We start from the raw sequence: 17,299 nt of genomic DNA, 5'->3' as shown, positions 1-17,299 counted from the left end.
CCCGACGCGAAACGCAAACGCCGACCGGACCGGGCGTCGTAAAATACTGTAGTACTTCCGGTATTACGACGCTATCATGTCGTACGTTTTCGTTCGAACGCTAACTCAAACGTCCTCGTCCTCGTCGGTGCTAATGTCCACGGTGCCGTGATCCGAGCTCGCGTCCGGGTCGTTCTCGCGGTCGTCGTCGTCGCCGTCGTCGGAGATGTCGATGACGTCATTTTCTTCTTCGACCTCCTCCTCCTCCTCCTCCTCCTCCTCCTCCACGCCCCCGCCCTCGCCCTCCCCTTCGCCTTCCGCCGCCGCCGCCGGCGGCTCCGGCTCCGGCTCCAACCTCTCGCGCTTCCGCCCCCCGTACGCCCTCGCGTACAACCCCGCCCCCGACTCTCGCTCCCTCTGCGGCCGTCTCCCTCTCCCTCTCCCTCCTCGCCCCCGCCCCGCGCCGCCCCTCCCTCCTCTCCCGCCGTGTTGAGCGCCGTCGCGATGCGCGGCGGCGCCGCCGCCGGCTTTCTTCTGCTCCTTCTCTCGCCGCTTCGCTTGCGTCCTGCGGTCGTCCACCGCGCGGTCGCGCAGCGTCGTCGCGTCCGCGGCGGCGTGCGCGAGGAGCAGCGGCCGCACCAGCGGGACGCATCCGTCGACTGCGATGTCAATCATTGGTCGAGGGAAGATACGCGTCAGTCACGCGGTGATGCGATTGGTGGATATCATTCCCACGTGTCAAAGCGTGAGGTTCACAGCGCGCGAGAGAACGCCTTAAGTAAGAAACGGCGGGCGTTCACCGCGCGAACGGAAGCGGCGGGTCTCACCTTCGTCGCCGCCGCCGCCGCCGCACGACGCGCGCGCCGCCGTCATCAGCTGCGCGTGCGTCGAGCGCGCGAGCTCGACGCACGGCATCGCGTGCAGCGCGCTCGCGCACGCGCGCCCGCGCGCGACGACGTCGGACTCGTCCTCGTCGTCCGTGTGCGCGCCGCGCGGGTTGGACGCCGCGGCGTCGACCGACGCGGGGATCGCGTAGGAGGAGAGAACGCCGCGCGCGCGCGTCGTTCGCGTTCGCGACGCGTCGTCGATGGGGCTCCCGGGGAGCGACGCGGTCGCGGCGGCGCGGCGCGGCGGCGGGATCGACGCGCGCGCGCGCGGGCAGAGCGGCAGCGGCGCGTACAGGCGCGCGGCGCGCTCGAGCTTTGCGTCGTCGGACGGTCGTCGCGCGGCGATTCCCGGGGCGCCCGCCGTCGGATCCCACGTCGCCGCGACGGCGGCGTCCGCGCGCGCGCCGCCGCCGCCGCCGCCGCCGCCGCCCTCGAGCTTCGGGCGCTTCGCGTCGCGCGCGTCGACGCCGCCGCCGACGCCGACGACGGCGTGCGTCGTCATCGGCGCGGGGCGCGCGGCGACGAGCGAACGTTTCGAATGATCGTCCCGTCGCGTCGCCGGTCGAAGTCTTTTCTGTCAGGTTCGTCTGGTCGGTCGAATATCATATCGAAGCTTGAGTACGGTACGTTCGCACGTACTTTCCTGACTGCGTGCCATACAAGAAGCTAATTTTAGGATTTTACGGCACTCTGCTTGTCCCTAAAATGGCCGCTCGCGCGCGTCCTCTCGTCACTTCGCGCCGCCCGTCGCGAGACGCCGCGCCGGCCCTCGCGACGACCCTCGCGTCCGTCCGTCCGTCCGCGTGACTCCGACGCGACGTCGACGCGCGCGCGGCGTCCTCGGTCCGCTCGCCGTCCGACACGTCCGCTCGCGTGCCGCGAGAATTAATACATTTAATTAATCCACGATGTCGGCGTCCGTGTTCGCGGGTCGGTGCGCGTCTCCCGGAGAGAAGGACGCGAACACGATGCGCGTGTACGACGACACGCGCTTGAGCGCGCTCATCTCGGGCGAGGACGACGACGCGTTCGGCGCGGCGGACTCGCCGAACCCTCGGAACAAGGTGCGCGATCCGTCCTCGCGCGCGCCAATTCATCCGTCCGTCGTCGATAAGTTATTAATTTTAATTCTCTCGATCGAGCTCCCCCGCTCGATCGACCGCGTCCCTGATGACCGACCCGCCGATTCCTCCTCCTCCTCCCTCCGTCTCGACGCGTCTCCGCGGTCTTCAGAAAAAAGCGCGATCGTCCGACCCGGACGCGCAGTACGCGATGGACTCCGAGAGCGACAGCGAGGACGAGCCGTCGCCGTACGACTCGCCGATGGCAGAAGAGCCCGATCCCGCGGGGTCTATTTCGGCAGCGTCGGCGGGGGGAGAAGGAGAAGCGGAGAGGGACGCGGCCTCTCCGGCCGCCGAGGAGGAGGAGGAGCGAGAGGATCATGACGCCGCGGTCTCGGAGCCGGACAGCGAGGCGGACTCTCTCCGCGCGCGCGAGGACGCCGAGGCGGCGGAATGGCTCGGCACGCCGACGAAGAAAGAAGAGCTCTGGGCCGCGGAGAAGAAAGAGCGCGAGGCGAAATACGCGCAGATGGAGGACGACATCTTGAAGGCGTTTCAGCGGAAAAAGATGGAGCGCGCGGTGCGCGCGCACGAGCGGTTCGAGAGCATGCTGGACGACGTCATGAGCGGCATCGACGGCGTCAAGAAGGACGCGGAGACCCCGAGCGGGATCCTCCACGAGATGGACGATATGGTGGACAAGCGGCGGGCGGCGTACGAGCGCAAGCGCGAGGAGATCCACGACGAGTGGCAGAGCGACGTCTTCGATCGCATTCAGAGGCAGGTCAAGGCGCACGTCGACGCGATCGACCCGGAGGAGTTGTCCGATCGGCTGCGCGCGTATCACGACGAGTACTACGAGAGGGACCGCGAGAAGCAAGAGTACAACCATCGCAGCGGCTTGTTCTTGGACGAGTGCCTCGCGTACGATTACGACGCGTTCGAGAAGAATCGCGCGCACGCGTTCCAGTACACGATCGACTCGCTGAGAGACCCGACGAAGCGCGACGTGCACAAGTTCGTCAAGGAGAAGCTCGCCGCGGGACTGATCAAACGCGAAGCCGCGTTGGCGGGGACGACGCCGAAATACACGCTGGAGTCGAAGCACTGGAACAACCTCAAGTACACGATGCACGGGCGGTACGTCGACGAGGACGGCAACGCGCTCGCGCCGGACGCGGCGATTCCCGGGTACTTCCGGCAGTGCGACACGGAGACGGGGGAGAAGATGTGGAACCGACACACCGCGGATCTGACGCAGTACGACGCGCCGACGGGAAACGAGTTCGCGAACGCGGAATGGGAGCGCTGGCGCGGGACGCAGCACGTCCAGATGGACTACGGCCCGCACGGCAAGCTATCTCTGAAGGGAGAGAGCTCATGGAAGGACTACCGCGGCGGCGAGCGCATGCGAGAGCTCGTGGAGCAGAGGCGGCCGCCGGGGGTGACGGGGGGCGACTACGAGCTCGAGAAGAAGCCGCACAAGACGTCGATGCGGGACGGTGCGTTCTATACACTAGTCCCCATACGACCCCGTTCGCGAGGTGGACGCCGATCCTTAAGGACTTTTCCCGGCGCATCTCTCCGCCCAGGGTCCCTCGCTTTCAATCCCCGTCCTCGATGCCTTTCAACGCCAACTGACGCCTATGAACTCCACCCCGATATTCGCTTGTATAGAACCCGGCATTCCGGGGCTGGAGGGCCGCGGGAACCTGTTCGGGGTAACGCAGATGCATTCGCTGCCGCCGCGCGAGCGCGCGAGCGACCAGCGGTTGGACTCGAAGGGCGACGCGTGGCGGCGGTACGGCGCCGGCAGCGGGTTGCGCGCGCCGATCCCGCCGCCGTGCGAAGTTCGGCGAAATTTCGACTCGCTGCAGGAGTACATCTCGGAGCAGCAGCCGACGTTCTTCAAGCGCTCGCACCCGTCCGAGCTGTTCGGCGATCGGTGGCTGGATCTGAAGGGAAAAGACCCGGTGCACGGGCGGCGGCAGTCCACGTACGCGGATCAGAACGGCATGTACAAGATGCTGACGCACTCGCACGAGTACGATTTGCGCGAGACGCGGCCGACGGGACCGACGCGCGAGCAAAAGGCGTGGGAGGCTGGCGGGCCCGCGGCGGGCGGGTCCGGGAGCCAGCGACGGAGCTTCATCTCGGGAGGCGGCGGTGGGCTGATGAAGAGGGACAAAGGCCGCGGGTTCGAGTACGAGCGCAGCCAGCGCTAGCAATCGCGAGTCGCCGCGAGTTTGGATTCGATCGACATTCTGTCACATTCTATTCTTTCTCTGATCAACCCCCGCCCTTCGCCTTCTCCTTCTCCTTCTGCTTCTTCTCCTCCTCCTTCTTCTTCTTCCGCAACTCCGCCTTACACGTCTCGCAGTACCACTTCCCCTTGTGCGTCGCGTCGCTGCTGAGCCCGACGCACGCGAAGTGGAACCACTCGATCGCGCAGTCTTCGTTCTCGCACGCGATCATCTCGCCGAACGACACCCTCTTACACACGCAGTACGTCGGCTCGTTCGGGTCCACGGGCGCGCCGTCGCCGTAGACGGCGGGCGCGTCGTTCACGCTCGCGCCGCCCGCCTCGGCACCCGCCTCGGCACCCCCCCCGTCGGCGCCGCCGCCGCCGCCGCCTCCGACTGCCGGCGCGGACGGCGTCGGCGCCTCGATGCCCGCCGCCGCCGCCTCCGCGGCTTCTCTCGTCGCCAACGCCGCGTCGAACGCCCTCAAGTCCTTATCCAGGCGCGTGATGTGCGCGTCCACGAGGTCATAGCATCGCTGCGCGAGCGCCACCTTCTCGTCCGCGATGCGCGCGCATCGCGCGGCGTCCGCTCGGACGGACGCGTCCGCCGCGTCGGCGACCGCTCTTCGACGTTTCCCAGATCGGTCGTCCTCGAGGCGCGCGTCCACCGCGGCGCGGACGCCGTTCGCGAGCGTCGTCGCGTCGTCGTCGAGGTCTTTCAGCCGATGCAGGTGCGATAAGATCGGCTCGACGATGCCTGCGGGGTGTGGGGTGGGGGGAGGACGGGCGAGGTCGATTTCGGTTCGCCGCCCGCGCGAAGAGAAGAGCGGAGGGGAGCGAGATCGCGCGCGACGCGACCGACGACCGGAGTCGGTCGTTCGAAGCGCGGAGGAGGGGGAGAGACGGAGCCGACGAAGTGCGGCGAACGCGCACCGTTCGTGTCGTTCAGCGCCGCGGAGACGACGCCCGCGCTCGTCATCGTGCGCGCGCGCGACGCGCGACGGTCGTGTGATGACTCCGTTGCGCGCGATTTTGAAGCGCGCATGAAGCCTCGTTTCGACCGACCGCTTCCAGCGTCCTTCTCGCGAGTCGCCGTCCGTCACGGACGCCGCGAGCGCGCGCCGCGCGTCACTCGACAACGCGCGCGGAACATGTCTTCCGTCTCGCTCTCTCTGTCCGCCCGCTCGGCCGTCGCGGGCGCGAAGGTCCCCGTTCGCCGCGCGCGCGCTGGTGCGTCGCCTCTCCCCGCGCGCGTCGTTCTCCGTCCCCGCGCGCCGGCCGTCGATTCCCCGCGGTGATGGACGCGATGTCGACGCGTCCAGGGCTAGGGTTTGTTTCCGCGCCCGCCCCGGCCGCGCGCGCGCTGGGCGACGCGCGACGCGCGAGCCGCCCTCCCAACGCGCGTCGCGAGGTCGCGATGGCGTCTCGAGGACGCGCGCGCGGCGACGTCGATGAGCCGCGCGCCCCTCGCGTCGCGCGCGTCGCGTCTCGCGCGCGTCGACGACGGCGTTATCCACCACACCACCAATGCCCTCGCCCGAGGAGGGATCGGATGGACGATGGACGATGGACGCGCTCGCTCGCGTCGTCGGTCCTCCTGCCTCGTCCTCCGCCCGCGCGACGCCCGCCGTCGCTGACCGTTCGCACCCCACCCCTTCCCTCCTCTCCCCCTCGTCCCTCCAACAGCCGCGGCGAAGGCGACGGGACCGGTCGACGTCCTCGCCGCCGCGGTCGAAAAGGTGTCGTTCGACGGCGCGACGAAATCAACCGCGGACCTCACCCTCAAGACGGCTCGCGCCGACGTCGCGAAGGGCCTCGTGCACAAGTACGTCGTCATGGTGCGCCAGAACGCGCGCAGAGGGACCGCGAGCACGCTCACGAAGTCGGAAGTCCGCGGCGGCGGGCGCAAGCCGTTCAATCAGAAGGGCACGGGCAACGCGCGCGCGGGGTCGATTCGTTCGCCGCTCAAACCGGGCGGCGGCGTCTCGTTCGGACCCAAACCAAAAGACTGGTCGATCAAGATGAACAAGAAAGAACGCCGCCTCGCGATGGCGACGGCGATTCAGAGCGCGGCGGGGAGCATGATCGTTGTCGACGACCTCGGCGCGAACGTGTCCGTCGCGAAGACGAAGACGATGGCGAACGCGTTGAAGGCGTGGGGCGTCGAGGAGGGCGAAAAAGCGTACGTCATCACGAAGGACGCGTCGGACGCGGTGAAGTTGTCGACGCGTAACATGGCGAAGGTGGTGCAGAGCGACATCTCGCACCTGAACGTGTACGACGTGTTGAACGCGGATAAGGTTGTCGTGGAGGAGAGCGCGCTGAAGTACATCAACGACTTTTACGGCGCGGAGGGGGGCGCGTGGGCGTGAATGGAGGGTGCGCGAATGGATGTGAAATGATTCGGCTCGAACGGATGGACGTTATACGACTCCACGCCGCGGGGGTCGGACCAGACCACGCGATTATTTCGACCGCGACGCGAAAGCGATAGGCTGATTGACTGTAAAAAGCGAAGCGTTCACCATCGCGCCGCGCGTTCGGCGAAGACTCGCGGCGGCGGCAGAGTGTCATCAGTCGCGCACACGTTTATTACACTACCTGACGCGTCATCAAGTCTATCAAGTCCTGTCGAGCTCGTCGAGCTCCAGGTCCGAGACATTTCATCAACGCTGACTTCGCGCCGTCCGTCCCCTCTTCGTCCGCCACTGCGCGTCGCGAAGAGGGGTCGGCCCGGGGCGGCCGCGTGAGCGTCGTCATGAGCGCGCAGGCCGCGGTCGCGGCCGCGCGCGCGGCGCTCCTCTCCGAGCCGCGCTCCGATCCGTCGACAACGTCCGCGTCCGACGACGCCGCGAAAGCGAGAGCCAGGTGCGTTCTATACACTGGTCCCCATACGGCCGCGTTGGCGTAGTGAACGCCGATCCTTAAGGACTTTGCCCGGCGCATCTCTCCGCCCATCCCTCGCTTTCAATCCCCGCCCTCGATGCCTTTCAACTCCAACTGACGCCTATGAACTCCGCCCCGCCATCGCTTTGTATGGAACGACCCCAGGGCGGAGCGACTCAAGGCCGCCGCGGACGCGGAGGTGGGCGGCGCGGAGACGGTCTCGGAGACGATCGGGAAAGTCTTCGCGGGGTACACGTGCGGCACGCTGAACGTGCGTCGCGTCCTCCGCCCGCTCGGCGCGTCGTCGTCGTCGTCGTCGTCGTCGTCGTCGTCGTCGTCGTCGTCGTCGTCTAAACATCGTGTTTTTTTTTTTTCAAACGCTCGCGACGCGATCTCACGCGCGCGTCGCAACCCCTCGCCCCTCCTCCCTCCCACAGCGCGGCATCGAACACCCCGGGGACATCGCGGAGGCGGCGTCGCTCGCGTCCATCCCGCTCCCGCCCGCGACGTACCCGCTCGTCGACGCGATCGGCGACGACGTCGTCGACGGCGGGAAGCTCTCGAAACTGCAGCTCGAGGGCGTCACCTACGCGTGTCAGAAACACTGCGAGATTCTCCCCGACGGCTGCAGAGCCGGGTTCATGATCGGCGACGGCGCGGGCGTCGGGAAAGGACGGCAGATAGGCGGGATCGTGCTGGATAACTACGCGCGCGGACGGAAGAAGCACCTGTGGCTGTCCTCCAGCGCCGACCTGCACCGAGACGCGGAGCGAGATCTGCGCGACCTGGGCGCGTCCCATCTCGCGCCGGTCCCCGTACGACCGCGTCGGCGCGGTGCACGCCGTTTCTTAAGGACTTTCTTCTCTCCCGGCGGTAGTTGCTCTCCGCCCACCCCTCGCTTTCGATCCCGACACATCTCGACGCCTTTCGACTCCGCTTCTGACGCACCCCTGAACTCCACCCCGACGTCGCCTCGCGCGCGACGAAACGACTGTCAGGATGCTACCTCCGAGTCATCAACAACTGCGGCGAGCTGGATAAAGACAAGACGCCGCGCGAGAAGCGCGAGGGGGTGCTGTTCCTGACGTACTCCACGCTCGTCTCGAGGACGAGCAAACGAAGCAGGTTAGACCAGATCGTGGAGTGGTTCGGAGGCGCGGACGCGGACGGATGCGTCCTCTTCGACGAGTGCCACAAGGCGAAAAATTCCGGAACGTCGGGCGACGGCGGCACGAAAGTCGCGCAGTGCGTCATCGAGCTCCAGCGCCGATGCCCGAACGCGAGGGTCGTGTACCTGTCCGCGACCGGCATCAGCGAGATCGGGAACATGGCGTACATGCAGCGGTTGGGGTTTTGGGGCGTCGGAACGCCATTCGCGGATGCCGATAAGTTCATGTCCGCGATGAAAAATCGCGGCGTCGGCTTCCTCGAGATGCTCGCCATGGAGATGAAAGCGAGCGGTAAATACGTCAGCCGCGGGCTGTCGTTCCGCCAGGCTGAGTTCACGAACATTGAGGCGACGCTGACGACGGCGCAGACGCGGATGTACAACGACGCCGCGGCGTTCATGACGACGCTTCGCGCGTGCCTGACGCAGGCGCGTTCTGTGCGAACGTTTTGTACAATTTTCACCCGCCGCTCGGTTTCAACACTCGATCGCGCCCCTTTCAACTGACCGATGAACACACTATTTTTCGACGCGCTCAGGCGCTGCAGGAGTGCCGCGCGGACGCCGGGCAAGTCGGCGCCGCGAAGAAGGCGTACTGGAGCGCGCACCAGCGGTTCTTCAAGCTCATGTGCGTGTCGATCAAAGTCCCGACCGTCGTCGCGGAGGCGAAGCGCGCGCTGGAGGAGGGGAAGTGCGTCGTGATCGGGCTGCAGGCGCGTCCCGGTCGCGTTTATTTCTCTCCGCGCCCGTCCCGTGGTTTCGATCGTCCCCGCCCATCCCACGCTTTCAATCCCGCCTCGACGCCTTTCAACTCCAACTGACGTCTTTCAACTCCACCCCGAAAATATCGCTTCGCAGACCACGGGCGAGGCCGCGGACGCGGCGCTGGAGCTGACGCCGGGGGCGAGACTGAGCGACTTCGTGAGCACGACGCGCGAGATGCTCCGAGGGTTCATACGGACTCACTTCCCGACGCACGTCGTGGACGTCGCCGCGCCGGGGATGCGAAACCAGACGTCGATGAATTTCGACGCGATGGGGGGGATGAACCCGTGGGGCGGGTTCGACGGGTACTCGTTAGTAGCGAAGTACGGCGGAATGCTGCCGAACGGAATGATGATGCCGCCGCCGGGGTCCACGATGCTCCCGAACGGAATGATGCCGCCGCCGCCGCCGCCGCCGCAGCCGCATCCCGGGTATCTGCTTCCGCCCGCGCCCGCGACGCCGGCGCTCAGAGAACACGCCGAGTGCGTCGCCGCTCGCGACGCGCTCCTCGAACGCACGTCGCGGCTCGATCTCCCGCCGAACTTCCTCGACGAGCTCATCGACGCGCTGGGCGGGAAAGACGCGGTCGCGGAGATGACCGGACGACGCGGCAGGGTCGTGCGCGCGTCGAAGAAGAAGCGCGAGCGCGACGACGGTGACGGAGACGGATGCGAAAACGGCGGCGAGCTGACGTTCGAGCTCCGCGGCGAGGCGAGGGCCGCGAGCGGCCGCGCCGCCGCCGGGTCCATCGCCGGCGACGGCGAAGTCGACGGCGTGAACCTCAAAGAGAAAGAGCTCTTCATGAGCGGCGCGAAGCTCGTGGCGATCATAAGCGACGCCGCGAGCACGGGGATATCGCTGCACGCGCGCGAGGACGCGGGGAATCGACGACGCAGAGTCCACGTCACGATCGAACTCCCGTGGAGCGCGGACAAGGCGATTCAGCAGCTCGGGCGGACGCACCGATCGAACCAAACCTCCGGGCCGATGTACGCGATGTGCAGCACGAACTTGGGGGGCGAGAAACGGTTCGCCGCCGCCGTCGCGCGTCGGTTGCAATCGCTCGGGGCGCTGACGAGGGGCGACAGACGCGCGGCGACGGGCGTGGACTTACGCGAGGGCGACCTCGACTCTCCGCTCGGTCGCCGCGCGCTCAAGAAGACCTACGACGCGCTGTTGTTGATCAGGACGCCGCTTCCGACGGGGGTTACGCTCGCGTCGGTGCTGGCGCACCTGGACCCGCGCGCGGAGGCGGACGCGAGCGAGGAGGAGAGAGGGCTGACCGCGGATGAAATCTTCGAGCTTGAAAAAAGCCGCGCCGGCGCGGGCGTCGCGGCGCTGCACGCGGAGCTTCGCGCGCTCGTCGTCGACCTCGGCGTTCAGGTCGGTCTGCACCCCGAGGGCTTAGACCCGGAGCGCCGGCTCGCGCTGGAGGAGACGTCGGGAGGAGGCGCCGGCGGTTCTTCGAAGGACGCGGGCGACGTCCGACGGTTCTTGAACCGAATCTTGGGTGCGTCCCATACACTGGTCCCCATACGACCGCGTTGGCGTGGTGAACGCCGATCCTTAAGGACTTTATTTCCCGGCGTCTCTCTCCGCTCACACCTCGCTTTCAATCTCCGCCCTCGGCGCCTTTCAACTTCAACTGACGCCTTTCAACTCCACCCCGACGTCGCTTTGTATGGAATGGCCCTCAGGCCTCCCCGTGCGCGGGCAAAACCTCCTCTTCGGGTACTTCACCGAGGTGCTCGAGGCGGAGGTGAAAGCCGCGAAAGCGGAGGGGAAGTACAGCGAGGGCGTCAGCGATCTGAGCGGCTCGAACATTCGCATCGAGTCCACGCGGACGGTCCTGAAGGACAGCGGCGAGGGAAAAAACGGCGGCTCTTCCGGCGGCGCTTCGGGCGGGAAGCTCTTGGGCGGCGCCGAACTCAAGCGGACGCGCGTGCTCATCGACCGCGGCGTCTCTTTCGACGTCGCGCTCGGAATCCTCGCCGCGAACCGGCGGAACCCGCGCGACGGGTTCTATCGCATGCGACGCGAGATGTTCGGACGCGCGCAGATCGTCCTCGCGCTCGCCAAGGTGGGCGCGAAGAACGTCTTCGGGATTTGGCGGCCCAACACCGGCGCGTCGTTTTTCGAGATGGACGTCGACGACTTGACGCAAAAGTACGTCAAGTACGACGAGCGCGACGAGGCGTCCGCGTGCGCGCCGTGGACGGCGACGTACGAGCTCACGGAGCACAAGTGCATGCACGGCGCGACGTGCGAGAGGGGCGCCGGGTGCACCGCGGGGAGCAGGGCGGTGCGGTGTTGCATCCTCAGCGGCGCCGTCGTGCCCGCCTGGGGCGTCCTCGAACGCGTGTTGGAACGCCACGAGCACCGGTTCAACAAGAGCGATCGCGGGATGCGCGCGGTGAAGGTGGTCGCGGAGGACGGCACGAAAGTCGTCGGGATTCGGTACCCGGAAGATTTGATACCGGAGGTGAAGGAGCGCATCGCGCAGGAGTGGAGTTCGTCGATCGCGATGGCGGCGGCGGCGGCGGCGGCGGCGGGTGGGGGTGGGGGCGGCGGAGGGGGTACGACGGCGAAACGAGAACCGCCGGCCGGGGTCATCTCCATCGACGTCCCGTCGCCGCTGTCGCCGAACGGCGCGCGCGTGCGCGTGGAAGCGCCGACGCCGGTGAGCGCGTCGTGCGCGGCGCGAGCGCGAAGGGCGCCGACGACGATGCATTCGTTTTTTCAAAAACGAGAACGAGACGCGATCGACGGGAGCGACGTCGACGGGAGCGGGCGCGGCGGCGACGGCGGCGACGCGAAGCCCGCCCCCGCCGCGGCGAAGAAGGCGAAGGGCAACGCGCTCGACAACCCTCTCGGGTTCGCGCCCGCCGCTTCCAGCGCGAGCGCGGCGGCAGCGACGAAGCCGAAGCCAAAGCCCGAGGGCGGCTCCTGCGGCGGCGGCGGCGGCTCGAACGTGTGCGAGAACTGTCCCATCTGCGGCTTCACGTTCCCGCGAACGGCGCTGAACACGGACGTGAACGCGCACATGGACGCGTGCATAGCGAACACCGTGCTCTGAGACGACGACGACGACGACGACGACGCGAGGATGCTTTAATGAAGTTTTAGCGCCTAAAGTTAAGGTTAGTGCCCGTGTCCGTGCGAGTGCGCCTCCTCCTTCTTCTCGCCGTGACCGTGGCCGTGGCCGTGGTCCTCGTGACACTCCGTCTTTCCGCCATCGTGCGAGTGCCCGTGCCCGTGCGAGTGCGACGCCTCCTCCTTCTTCTCGCCGTGGCCGTGACCGTGGCCGTGACCGTGATCCTCGTGGCACTCAGGGTCGTTCCATACGAGCGAACGTCGGGGTGGAGTTGAAAGGCGTCAGAAGCGGAGTTGAAAGGCATCGCGGTCGGGGATTGAAAGCGAGGGATGGGCGGAGAGATGCGCCGGGAAAAGTCCTTAAGGATCGGCGTCCACCTCGCCAATGCGGTCGTATGGGGACCAGTGTGAAGGAGAACGCACCTCAGTCTTCCCGCCGTCGTGCGAGTGCCCGTGATCTTTCGTGCACGTCGTCTTTCCGCCGTCGTGCGAGTGCCCGTGCGCGTCGCCGTCCTTGCTGTGATCCGCCGTGCACGCAACGCCGCCGTGCATGTGCGTGTGCGGCGGCGCGTCGTCCGCGGCGACGGGGGGCTTCTCGTGCAAGATGGTCACCGCGCCGGACGCGTCCCCCGACGCCTTCGCGGTCAAGACGTACGTCGCGACGACGCCGTCGCCGTCCGCGCCGTCGTGTAGGGTGACGGACACCGCCGCGCCGTCCTTCACGGCGACGACGGCCATGTTGCCCGGGTGACCGTCGATCTTCACGGACGCGCGCGAGAAGGACGTCGCCATGATGTTGAGGTGCGTCGTGCCGATCGGGACGAGGACGTCGTACGCGTTGACGTTGGAGGCGAACGCGGGCGAGAGCGTCGCCTTGGCCTTCTTGAAGCCCTCGGAGGATTTGTTCATGTAGTCGACGTCCGCGCCCTCCGTGAGAGGGAGCTGCGCGTCGACCTGCGGCGATGACGAGGAGGAGGAGGAGGAGGAGGAGGAGGAGGGCGATCGTCAGATCGCCGCGTCGAACGAAGCGCGGAGAAAAAGCTCAGCGCGAACGATTCGATCGGACCGTCGAGCGACGGAGGGACGATCAGATCTGGATCTGGGCGCGACGCGCGCGATCGAGCGCGAGGAAGCGAGAGAGAGAGAGAGAGAGAGAGAGAGAGAGAGAGACGCGCGCACGTTGAGGAAGTTTAGTACCGCCGCCATGATGCTCTCACGCGTGTCGTGCGGGAGCGAGTGGCGAAGAGGAGGGGGGCCGCCGGTTCGAGAAAAAGCGCCTTCATCAGCGAAGGCGTGTGCCAGCTTGCACTGGTGCTTCTGGGTACAAAAAAATCACCGGTCAACTGAAAGGGGATGCGATCAAATGTTGACACCGAAGGGTGGGTGAAAATCGTGTGTTTTGAACCCACATGATTCCGGTTGCCGAGACAGCTCACTCACCTCGATCTTCCGGATATCTGCCGACGGGGCATTGATCATCGCCCGCGCGTCGCCTCACACACGCACCGTTCAACATGCCCCGCGATGTCAAGCCCACGGCGATCGCCGATATCAAGCTCGCGGAGAGCGGCGTCGCCGCGCGCGAGCCGGAGACGATCATGACGGTGCGTCCTCGGCGATCTCGCGGGCGGGATCTCGCGCGCGGAAGGAATTGACCGCCCGCTTCGTCCGCCGGGGGTGACATCATTTCATTCATCGGAATAATGCGATCGTCGATGCCCGCGCCGCGATCTGACGCGTCCCGCTCCCCAACCCCCCGCACTCCCTCCCATCGCCGCGCCTCCAGGTCTTCAAGAAGTGCGCCGATCACAAGCTCGCCAACACGAAGGCGCTCATCGGCTGCGACGGCAAGACGTGGACCTGGAAGCAGTTCTACGACGACACGCGCGCGGCCGCCAAGTCGTTCATCGCCCTCGGCCTCGGCCGCTTCGAGTCCGTCAGCATCCTCGGGTTCAACGCCCCGGAGTGGCACCTCTCGAACATGGCCGCGATCGCCGCGGGCGGGTTCGCCGCGGGGATCTACACCACGAACGAGCCGCCCGCGTGCAAGTACATCGTCGATCACTGCAAGGCGAGGGTCATCGTCGTTGAGGGCCAGAAGCAGCTCGACAAGATCCTCGCGATCCGCGGCTCTCTCCCGAAGCTCGCCGCGATCGTCGTCTACGGCGGCGACTTCGACAAGTCCGCGAACGACGGCGTCGGCGCGGGGCAAGCGAAGGTGTACTCGTGGAACGACTTCATGGCGCTCGGCGCGGGCGTCGCCGAGGCGGATCTCGACGCGCGCGTCGCCGACCAGAAACCCGGGCACTGCTGCACGCTCATCTACACGTCCGGGACCACGGGCAACCCGAAGGCGGTGATGATCTCGCACGACAACGTGACGTTCACGACGCGCGCGAACATCGAGCACCACCCGGACTTCGTCTCCGGCCCGCTCCGCGTCGTGTCGTACCTCCCGCTTTCGCACATCGCCGCGCAGATCGTGGACATTCACTCGCCGATGGCGTACCTCGCCGATCACGGGCTCCCGTCCGAGATTCACTTCGCCGCGCCTGACGCGATGAAGGGGTCGCTGAAGGGGACGCTCATGAAGGCGAAGCCGACGGTGTTCTTCGCCGTGCCGCGCGTGTGGGAGAAGTTCGCGGAGGCGATTCAGGCGAAGGGCCGCGAGATCAAAGGCCTCAAGAAGAAGATCTCCGCGTGGGGCAAAGGAACGCTCGGCAAGGCGCACGCGGCGGCGCAGGTGAACTCCAAGGGCTCCGCGCCGTTCTTCACGTTCCTCGCGCGGAAGCTCGTGTCCGCCAAGGCCAAAGCCGCGATCGGCCTCGAGGAAGCGCGCCTCTGCCTCTCCGGCGCCGCGCCCATCACCAAGGACACGCTCGACTACTTCGGCTCCCTCGGCGTGCACATCATGGAGGTGTACGGCATGTCCGAGAACACCGGCCCGCAGACGTGCGGTCAGGCGCGTTCTATCTCACACTGGTTCCCATACGACCCCGTTCGCGTGGTGAACGCCGATCCTCCATAAGGACTTTTCTCGGCGTTCCTCTCCGCCCATCCCTCGCTGGTTTCAATCCCCGCCCTCGACGCCTTTCAACTCCGCTTCTGACGCCTTTCGACTCCACCCCGACGTTCTTCGCTCGTATGGAACGACCCTCAGAACGCGCACTTCCTCGCGGGCACCTGCGGTCGCACCCTCCCTGGCGTGGAGATCAACATCGAGCACGACCCCAAGCGCGATAAGCCGAACGAAGGCGAGGTGTGCTTCCGCGGCCGGCACGTCATGATGGGCTACATGCACGACGCGGAGAAGACGTCGGGAGCCGTCGACGAGGACGGCTGGCTGCACTCGGGCGACGTCGGGAAAGTAGACCCGGCCACCGGGCTGCTGTCCATCACCGGCCGGATCAAGGAGCTCATCATCACCGCGGGGGGCGAGAACATCGCGCCCGTGCCGATCGAGGACAGGCTCAAGTCGCTTCTTCCGTGCATCAGCAACGTGATGATGGTGGGCGATAAGCGGAAGTACAACACGCTTCTCGTGACGCTTCGACAGAAGCCGGACGACGAGAACGGCTTCGTGGACGAGCTGTTCGGGACGTCGAAGGACGTGAGCAAGGCGTCGACGACGGTGACGGAGGCGAAGAAGGATCCGAAGTGGACGGCGTACATCGAGGGCGGGATCAAGACGTACAACAAGGAGGCTGTCTCGAACGCGCAGAAGATTCAGAAGTTTACGATTTTGGACGTCGACTTCTCCGTCGACGGCGGCGAGCTCACAAGCACGCAGAAACTCAAGAGGAACGTCGTCGTGGAGAAGTACAGCGGCGTCATCGAGAAGATGTACTGAGACTGAGTAATACGGCGGAATGGAAGGCGGCGCGCGACGGACGGCGAGTGCTAACGACGAAGGACGGAAGTAGTACGCGCCGAAGGCGGATCCGACGGGTGACCAAGGAAGGAGTAACGCGGAACGACGACGGATCTGACGACGGACGAGCGAGGCTTTGTTTTGTACAGACCACTCTCGAATCGCTCTACAGTATCATATCGTTTTTCTCTCGTTCGTTTCGTCTTCTCTCTCATCTCGCTTCATCACGCTTGGCTCGAGAAGACGCTCTTGTTCACGAGCATCCCCGCCAGCATCGCGACGATCCACGTCGCGATCGCCGCGTTCGGCGTCGCCGCCAGCGCTACGATCGCCGGCCCGGGGCACACGCCCCCGAGCCCCCACCCAGCCCCGAACAGCGCCCCGCCCGTCATCAACTTCGCGTCGATCGTCTTACCGCTCGGCACGTCGAACCCCTCCGCGCACGCCGGCGAATCGCGGAGCTTTCGAACGAGGTAAAACCCCGGGACGCACAGCGCGAGCGCGCCGCACATGACGAGCATCAGCGACGGATCGAACGACGCCGCCGTCGCGGAGAGAAACCCGCTCACCTTGGTCGGTCGCGTCATCCCGCTGACGAGGAGCCCCGCGCCGAAGACGTATCCGACGGCGCCGTCCGCGATGACGCCGATCGTTGTCCCGCCTCCGCGGACTCCGCCTTTCGCTGTCGCCGCCGACGCGAGCGCGGCGAACGCGGCGACGGCGACGCCGGCGAACGCGATCCAGCCGCGCGCCGCCGCGAAAGCCGGATACGCCGGATTCGCAATCGCGGAGACGTTCGAGACGACGCCCAGCGCCGCGTTCGTGTCGAAGAGCGTCGCGGCGAGGAACCCGGTGAACATGAAGACGCACGTGTTCGCCATGCTTCGCGGGGAGAGGCGCGCGTTGCCGCAGATGCCGTGCCCGGACGTGCAGCCGTTGCCCATGGCGGCGCCGAGGCCGACGAGGAAGCCCGCGGCGGCGGCGCGCGCGATCGGCACCATCGGCTCCGGCGACGGCGCGACGCCGCCCATCAGGCCGAACGCCGCGGCGCACCCCGCGGCGAGGAGGCCGGCGACGAACGCGACGTCGCCGGCGGGCGTCGTCGTCGTCGTCGTCGTCTCCGCGCCGACGCATCCTTCGACCGCGCCGGAGACGCCCAGGACGCGGCCGGTGAGCGTCAGCTTGGCGATCGCGGCGACGCCGAGGATGGCGCCGCCCGCCAGCGCGTCGACGGGGGTGAACTGCAGCGCGGTCATCCCCGCGGCGATCGCGGGGGGCGCGGCGGCGGCGGCGACGACGGCGCGGCGGCGGCGGCGGCGGCGCGCGGGAGGAGGAGCGCGCGGCGCG

At 67.0% G+C, this 17,299-nt stretch overlaps 7 protein-coding genes across 7 annotated transcripts; 4 read left to right on the top strand and 3 right to left on the bottom strand.

The window, feature by feature from the left end:
- Positions 1-105: 105 nt before the first annotated feature.
- Positions 106-1,368, bottom strand: MICPUCDRAFT_41153 (uncharacterized protein; the record flags this gene model as incomplete). Its single annotated transcript, XM_003060797.1, has 2 exons — positions 106-638; positions 807-1,368. 2 exons carry the CDS (start codon positions 1,366-1,368, stop codon positions 106-108), a joined length of 1,095 nt encoding a protein of 364 aa, XP_003060843.1.
- A 770-nt stretch (positions 1,369-2,138) lies between these two features.
- On the top strand, positions 2,139-4,152 carry MICPUCDRAFT_60485 (uncharacterized protein; the record flags this gene model as incomplete). The annotated part of the gene is made up of 2 exons (XM_003061054.1): positions 2,139-3,429; positions 3,605-4,152. The coding sequence occupies 2 exons, from the start codon at positions 2,139-2,141 to the stop codon at positions 4,150-4,152; spliced, it is 1,839 nt and encodes a 612-aa protein (XP_003061100.1).
- A 121-nt stretch (positions 4,153-4,273) lies between these two features.
- On the bottom strand, positions 4,274-4,474 carry MICPUCDRAFT_12158 (inhibitor of growth protein; the record flags this gene model as incomplete). The annotated part of the gene is made up of 1 exon (XM_003060796.1): positions 4,274-4,474. A coding segment is annotated over one exon (201 nt), but the record flags the coding sequence as incomplete, so codon positions are not given.
- Positions 4,475-5,320: 846 nt separating this feature from the next.
- Positions 5,321-6,697, top strand: MICPUCDRAFT_48008 (uncharacterized protein; the record flags this gene model as incomplete). Its single annotated transcript, XM_003061053.1, has 2 exons — positions 5,321-5,399; positions 5,856-6,697. The coding sequence occupies 2 exons, from the start codon at positions 5,321-5,323 to the stop codon at positions 6,539-6,541; spliced, it is 765 nt and encodes a 254-aa protein (XP_003061099.1). The 3' UTR covers positions 6,542-6,697.
- A 230-nt stretch (positions 6,698-6,927) lies between these two features.
- MICPUCDRAFT_60482 (uncharacterized protein) lies at positions 6,928-12,132 on the top strand (the record flags this gene model as incomplete). The annotated part of the gene is made up of 7 exons (XM_003061052.1): positions 6,928-7,037; positions 7,221-7,416; positions 7,493-7,928; positions 8,054-8,697; positions 8,763-8,951; positions 9,082-10,498; positions 10,560-12,132. 7 exons carry the CDS (start codon positions 6,928-6,930, stop codon positions 12,062-12,064), a joined length of 4,497 nt encoding a protein of 1,498 aa, XP_003061098.1. The 3' UTR covers positions 12,065-12,132.
- On the bottom strand, positions 12,080-13,312 carry MICPUCDRAFT_63184 (uncharacterized protein). Its single transcript, XM_003060795.1, has 3 exons — positions 13,261-13,312; positions 12,505-13,035; positions 12,080-12,315 (listed from the first exon to the last, which is right to left on the bottom strand). Exons 1-3 carry the CDS (start codon positions 13,285-13,287, stop codon positions 12,130-12,132), a joined length of 744 nt encoding a protein of 247 aa, XP_003060841.1. The 5' UTR covers positions 13,288-13,312; the 3' UTR covers positions 12,080-12,129.
- A 259-nt stretch (positions 13,313-13,571) lies between these two features.
- MICPUCDRAFT_28137 (uncharacterized protein) lies at positions 13,572-17,066 on the top strand. The gene is made up of 3 exons (XM_003061051.1): positions 13,572-13,685; positions 13,868-15,043; positions 15,242-17,066. The coding sequence occupies exons 1-3, from the start codon at positions 13,596-13,598 to the stop codon at positions 15,929-15,931; spliced, it is 1,956 nt and encodes a 651-aa protein (XP_003061097.1). The 5' UTR covers positions 13,572-13,595; the 3' UTR covers positions 15,932-17,066.
- Positions 17,067-17,299: the final 233 nt, after the last annotated feature.

Source organism: Micromonas pusilla, assembly GCF_000151265.4.
Source record: "Micromonas pusilla CCMP1545 genomic scaffold MICPUCscaffold_9, whole genome shotgun sequence".
Classification (NCBI taxonomy): domain Eukaryota; kingdom Viridiplantae; phylum Chlorophyta; class Mamiellophyceae; order Mamiellales; family Mamiellaceae; genus Micromonas; species Micromonas pusilla.
Note: the sequence above shows the minus strand (reverse complement) of the source record. Positions and strands in the feature narration are given on the sequence as shown.